The sequence below is a fragment of the Pteropus alecto genome, unplaced genomic scaffold (assembly GCF_000325575.1).
Source record: "Pteropus alecto unplaced genomic scaffold, ASM32557v1 scaffold161, whole genome shotgun sequence".
Lineage (NCBI taxonomy): Eukaryota > Metazoa > Chordata > Mammalia > Chiroptera > Pteropodidae > Pteropus > Pteropus alecto.
In genome coordinates this window covers 6,835,037-6,841,695 of record NW_006432943.1, presented here as the reverse complement: position 1 = coordinate 6,841,695, position 6,659 = coordinate 6,835,037, and the positions used below count along the sequence as shown (strand labels likewise).

The 6,659-nt window shown below is 41.5% G+C and overlaps 1 protein-coding gene across 1 annotated transcript in view; it reads left to right on the top strand.

Moving 5' to 3' along the window:
* FRAS1 (Fraser extracellular matrix complex subunit 1) overlaps nt 1–6,659 on the top strand; it is a 414,255-nt gene that overhangs the window by 379,254 nt on the left and 28,342 nt on the right. Inside the window, 3 exon segments of the mRNA XM_025043815.1 lie at nt 1,787–1,974; nt 3,093–3,368; nt 5,683–5,915. Of these exon segments, the coding sequence (XP_024899583.1) occupies nt 1,787–1,974; nt 3,093–3,368; nt 5,683–5,915 (697 nt within the window).

Genomic DNA, 6,659 nt, shown 5'->3' with positions numbered 1-6,659 from the left:
CGAAGCATTGCTTAGGGGTAAATAAATACTGCAAGCCATTTGGCCTTTGTACTGTGAACTGTGAAAAACTAACTCCTTCTTGTCATTAGAAGGTGTTTTCATGGGAGGCAGAATCGTTCCTGCTCTTTGAACTTGTTCTTGTTTCCCTAACCATGTTTCCTCAGCCCCCACCATCGAGTTTGAAGAAGCAGCATACCAAGTCCGGGAGCCCTCAGGGCCAGATGCCACGGCCATTCTGAACATCAAGGTGACCCGCAGGGGGGATCAGAACAGGACGTCCAAGGTCCGCTGCAGCACTCGGGATGGGTCTGCCCAGTCTGGCGTGGATTATTACCCAAAGAGCCGGGTCTTAAAGTTCAGTCCTGGTAATTGAATGCCATTCCCCACCTGTGGGTTTTACTTAATAGAGAGCCGAACAGCTTATAGCTGAAGAAAAGAGTGTGCAGAAAACTGAAAGAGGAAAAGAGTGGTTCCTATAGCATGAAATATTAAGTATATATTCGAGTTTGCTGGAGTATTTAAAATTTTTAAGTAGTAAAAATGGCATGGAGAAAGAAAAAAAAAATAGGTTCCTTACTTCAGAACATCGCTGGCATTTTGGTTCATTTCAAAGGATTTTTGTTGTTAGCATATGATATTTGATTGAGTGATAGGAGCACTTGATTTTAAAAATGTATACATGACAGCCGTCACTCAACAAACCACCGCTCTGGGCCCTTTTGGCTGGAATTACTAAAATCTAGAAGGCACAGTGGCTGTGCTCAAGTGGTTTAACATATACTAGGAAACGGATACCCTGCTATGGAGTTTTTTTAAAAAGTTTTATCCTAGAGAGAGCTGCAGAGACGAGTCATGAGAGAGGAAGCTGAGATTGAGGTCACACTAGCTGTTTAACTGTGCGATGTATTAATTTGGTGGGAGGAGTGAGACAGGGAAGAGGTTGTTGAATTGTATGCTAGGTTTTTTCACAGACTTTTGTGGAGCAGTGTGAGATGTAGATGATGGCATCATTTGTGATGTAGCCAGAAGTGGGCAACAGTGTTAGAGGCAGGTGTGTTGGCAGGTGGAGGAAGAAAATGACTCCCTCAGAAGTGACATTGGAGGTCTTCTTTTGTCGCTCTCAATCCCCTGAAGCTTTAAAGGGCTTCCAGCTCCATGTTGGGTACGTGTGCTTGGTGTTGGCTAGGAAGGTAGGTGGCCTTCTTCCTCATCCGTGAAAGGACCTCTCTTCTCAGTGTCTTTACTTTCTCCTTTCCTGCATGAGGATCTGAGGAAAAGATAGGTCTTACCACCAGGGACATTTACACCTTCAGAGAATCGATTTCCAGAAAAAAGAAGGGCATTTTTAAGGCTCTAACTCACCCCCAGTAAGGCCACCAAACTTTCACATATTGTGTTTGCCGAGACTAGCCTGCTAGGTAGCCTTTGAGCTAATTCTAATCAGAAGAAAAAAATTTTTTAAAAGCTCATAACCAGGTTGGAGTGTATTCTGGATCATAGATTTTTATTACTGCCAGCTTGTGTCAGGCAGGGGCCATTAATCCTCATATGGTGTTTAATAGTAAATCTGCAATACTGAGCCTCTACTACAGGAGCAATTTGGTCTATAAAACAGATTCCCCATCTGAGATGGGGCCAAAGTGATCAGCAGCCACTGCATTCATAGAAAAATCTCTAAAGGAAATGACATATTTAATACAAAGTGTTGGCAGTGCCAACCTGCAGTGTCTTAGGGAGGTCGCCTAACAAGGAACTTTGTTCTCTTTTTGTTCTCTCCTTGGTGAAGGTGTGGATCATATATATTTTAAAGTCGAAATCCTGTCCAATGAAGACCGGGAATGGCATGAATCTTTCTCCCTAGTCCTTGGCCCAGATGACCCAGTGGAAGCAGTTCTTGGTGATGTGACCACTGCCACAGTGACAATTCTAGACCAGGAGGCAGCAGGGAGTCTCATATTGCCAGCACCACCCATCGTGAGTTGCTTGACCCGAAGGATCGCTGCTTTTGTGTCTCAGTGGCTAGTAGATAAGAACTTGAGAGAAGCAAGACTTTCGTGCTATACTTCATTCTTCTAATACTATGGCTCTCAACTGGGAGCAATCTTGTCCACACCCCACCCCCCCCAACGCAAACTCTCCTCTACCTTCAGCCATTGTCTCCATGGGACATTTGGCAATCTCTGGTGACATTTTTGGCTGTTATGACTGCCACACTAGGTACTATTAGCATCTAGTGGGTAGAAGCCAAGGAAGCTGCTAAACATCCTGCGATGCACAGAATACCCTAATGACAAAGAACTATTTGGCACAATTGTCAATAGTGCCAAGGATGAGAAACCCTGTTCTGACATAAGAGTAAAACCAAACTGTGTCTATATCTTAGCCTGATAAAGACAGAAAGTACAATACAATTGATGTTCTTATTTTTTTGGTGGGACCTAGAAGAGTAAAACAAAATAGAACTACCCATATATATCATCCTAGATACTGGTCACACACATAGAATTAAGTATCTGTAGAAATGCAGCACCATAATTCCCAATTTGGGGATGTATAGAATGAATGCACTGACTTTATGATTAGGAGGAAAATGCCCAGAGGTTGCCGAGGGGATTTTAACCCATAATAATGAAGCAGTCGGCATTAGTCTTCTAACCTCCCCTGACTAGTCTCATGTAGTGGATCATTTCAAAATGTGTCTCTTATTTGACAGTGGAAAAAATACACTATCTTTATTTCCTCTTATTTTGCCAATTGTACTACTGTATACCATTAACAATTCAATTCAACTTTAAACTAGTAGCCGCCATTCATGATACAGCTTTGATTACAGTGTTTAGGAAAATAAAAATATTTTTCACATGAATAATAGAGCTCTGATTTAGGAATAAGATTGATAAGATAATAAAACTTTAGCTCAGGCAGCAGGAGGATCTTCTCCACTGACAAAGGTCTGCAGTATCTTTTAGGGACTCCACTGTAACTTTTGTTGTATTTTCAAGACGCCTGGAAGTTAAGTGCTCTTGTAGAGCCCTAGTTCTCTGACCTTCCTGATACCCAACCTGGTCTGAGGCTTTGTTGCTCCTTTGTAGGTTGTCACACTTGCAGACTATGACCACGTGGAAGAGGTTACCAAGGAAGGAGTCAAGAAAGCCCCCTCCCCAGGCTACCCGCTGGTCTGCGTCACCCCCTGTGACTCTCATTTCCCCAAGTATGCCATCATGAAGGAGCGCTGCAGCGAGGCTGGCATCAACCAGACATCTGTGCAGTTCAGCTGGGAAGTGGCCACCCCCACCGACGGCAACGGGGCCCGCTCTCCCTTTGAGACCATCACCGACAACACGCCATTCACCAGTGTCAACCACATGGTGGGTCTGGGCGTCTGGGCCTGGTTGCATAGGGAGAGAACTGGTACTTTTCTATGTTTCTCCAACTCTATCAAATTCTTTAAGGTCTATGTGTGTAATTTGTAATAAAATAAACAAATGAGCAAGTATACCTAATACACACAATCTTTTTATTCTTATATATAACAAAGGTAATTTGGTGCAGTGGAAAGAGAATTAAGCTAGTACTCAGATGATCTGTTTGCAAATCTTGATTCTGCCTGTTTTTAACTATGTGATGTTGAGCAGTTACTTAACCTCCTGAGTCTCAGTTTCTTGATTTACACCATCATACCTCTTTTACATAGCCACTCGATAAAGTCACTGACAAATCAGATATAAAAGTGACCTATAAGTGGTAGAGCAAATCAAAGATTCCAGGTAGGTACGATTAATGATTACTATTTGTTTCACATCTTTTCAATCATTCAGTAAGTAGTAGGATATAAGCCCCTTAAGGACATGAAGCAAGAGTGCTATCACGTTTTTATACCCTGAAGCAGCTAGCATATTGATTGCTCATAGTAGGGGCCTGATATTAAACAAAAGGGTGACATTCTTACTGAGTGACTGACATTTTACAAAGCCTTGTAGGAGGACATGAAAGGAAGTTCACAATGCAGGTGCTGTCCTCAAAGAGTAGGAGACCAACACCCCTGCCACCACCAGGAGCAGTGGACTGTGATGGCTTTCGTAGCCTTAGGAAACTGCACCCTGCAGAGACTGTTCATCGCACCGATGAAGTTCATTTTCTTCAGACAGAGAGCTGAAAGCAGTGGAGATTCAGGTTCAGCCCAATATCTAGCAATAGTAAGAACTCAGATTTTTTTTTACTGAAATTAGTGCACTTAATAATTTTGGAAATCAGAGATTTCTTGCAGACTGAATTTCTCTCAATTTTTTCTATTCAACCCAGTTTGTTCTCACTTTAATAAGTTTATCACTTAAATGGGATAATGGTGGAGAAAAGCTATTAGACAGAGATGAGAGGTTTGGGATAATGCGGGGTCACTCATTTCCATTGTCTTTGGCACATCTTATTCAGGAAGGCCAGAGCAATTCTTTTGTAACATAATCTACCTCATTTAAATTGTATACTATATTATTAAAAATGTAAATGGCAAGATTTAACAGCCTATTGTTTCATATCTAATTCTCTGTTCAACAAATCCATGGAGGGAGTTTGGTCTGATTTGACCCAAAAATATACATTTTAAACATGTACCAAGCTTATAATTTTGCTTTATATTTCAGTTTTCCTTCTTGCAATGAATTGGTGACTGATAATTTTACCCCAGTTTCCTTTGCTCTATCTTTATTTCTTCAGTTTTTTTATTTGATATCATTGTATTTTATGTATTTTGTAAGATGCCTCAAATCCCTTCTGAACTAAGTCCATGTATAAATAAATAAATAAAGCATTGGCAGCTAATTAAAATTTTTTAATGGAAAAATTTTCTTTAATTTTTAATGGACCTTAGTGAAAATTGTTTTCATGGGTAGAATTTATAAGCTTGTGTTTGCTTTGTGGGAGGTCCATGGCGCATAGAGCTACTAAGTAATTATTCCTGTTGTGTACATCCCTATGTGTTCGCACACATGACCTAAAGAGTTCTGGTGACCTATGTTGCCTCTACATAGATTGAGTTAAGCACTCTTATGGCTTCTGTATGTCTGTGAGCATAAAAGAATCTGTAGAAAGACCGTTAAATGCCAGTAGGTGTCAGAAGCCAAGTTCTCAGCTTCAACCCTGTTATTATAACCTTTGCAATGTGCGTAGTCATTAGGTGTGGGGTTGGAGGAGGCAAAGCAGTAAGAAGGAAAGAAAAATAAGAAATCCTGGGAAGGAAGCATCTCTCCTCTGTATCCTGACACCATGCCCTCAATAAAAGTGACTTGGAGGCCAGTGACTTGCTAGAAGGGCTGAAAAACAGTTGAGTGGTCCTTATGCTGAACCTAACATATAAAGAGTACAGGACTGTCACTGGTTACCAGTCATCTCTGGGCTCTTGCTCCACATCTGTCTACTTGCTCGTTGTCTGACTTACTACTGTAAGCTATAAGTACTCACTGCTCTGTCTATAGTGATTGGCTTCTAGTAGAAAGTCAATACTTATGTGGTGAATGGATGGATGCATGGATGGATGGATGGATGGATGGGTGGGTGGATGGACAATGGATGGTCTTCAAGATTATCTTTATCAGGAACTGGTTGTGTCATATCACCCTGAAGATACAATGTAAAGAGCTGTTTAAGTAGTACACCATGTCTGAGGTGCTTTATTCTCTCCGGTAGGTACTGGATAGCATTTACTTCAGCCGGAGGTTCCATGTGCGTTGCGTGGCAAAGGCTGTGGACAAAGTGGGCCATGTGGGGACTCCCTTAAGGAGCAACATTGTTACCATTGGAACAGACAGTGCTATCTGCCACACTCCAGTGGTGGCTGGGACAGCGAGAGGCTTCCAGGCTCAATCCTTCATCGCAACCTTGAAATACCTGGACGTCAAACACAAGGAGCATCCGAACAGGTCAGGCAGGCAGTCTGTGCATTCCACAGTGAGAAAGCAGACCAAATCTCGGACTATTCTTTGTGTGTTTTCTGATGGGATCAATAAGTGATGCTTTGGCAAAACAATAGTGGTGGTAAATGCTTCAGAAAAAGTTTAACTTCTTCAAAGGCCCCCTAGGAACTGGCCCCTTGCCTATCCTAGCTCATTTCCCTCACCTTGTCATTTTTACCTGCCAGAGAATCACGTGTAACTTTTCCAAGGCTTCAAACTCTTGGTTTGATGCTACTCCTGACTCCAATTCTCCCCTGCTCCCTTCTACTCAAGTTAAACTTGGTTGTCCTATTATACCTAGCTCATGGCTTCTCTTCTAGGAAATTTTCCATCATTTCTGTCAATTTAATTTGAAAACTCCTCCTTCCAGCTCTCTGGCACCTGTATGCCTCTTTCAGATTATTATCATCATTCATTCTCTCTCTATCTCCACAGTAGATGGTGAGGGCAAGGACCACGATTATTTATTTTGCATTCCCTCTGCCCAGGACATTGCTTCGGCACTTAAGAGTAACTTGTTGAATATCTAGTGAACAAATGAGTAATAACACTGTGTAAACTGTAAGTCACTGGGCAGATGTGCTTTTATTTATTACTGTGCCACTATGATTTTGGTGGAAGATGGATACTTTCATTTTTGCATAGCATTAAAAAATTTCATGTATGTTATACATATTCATTAAACCTCACAGTATTTATGTTTTTGCCTTT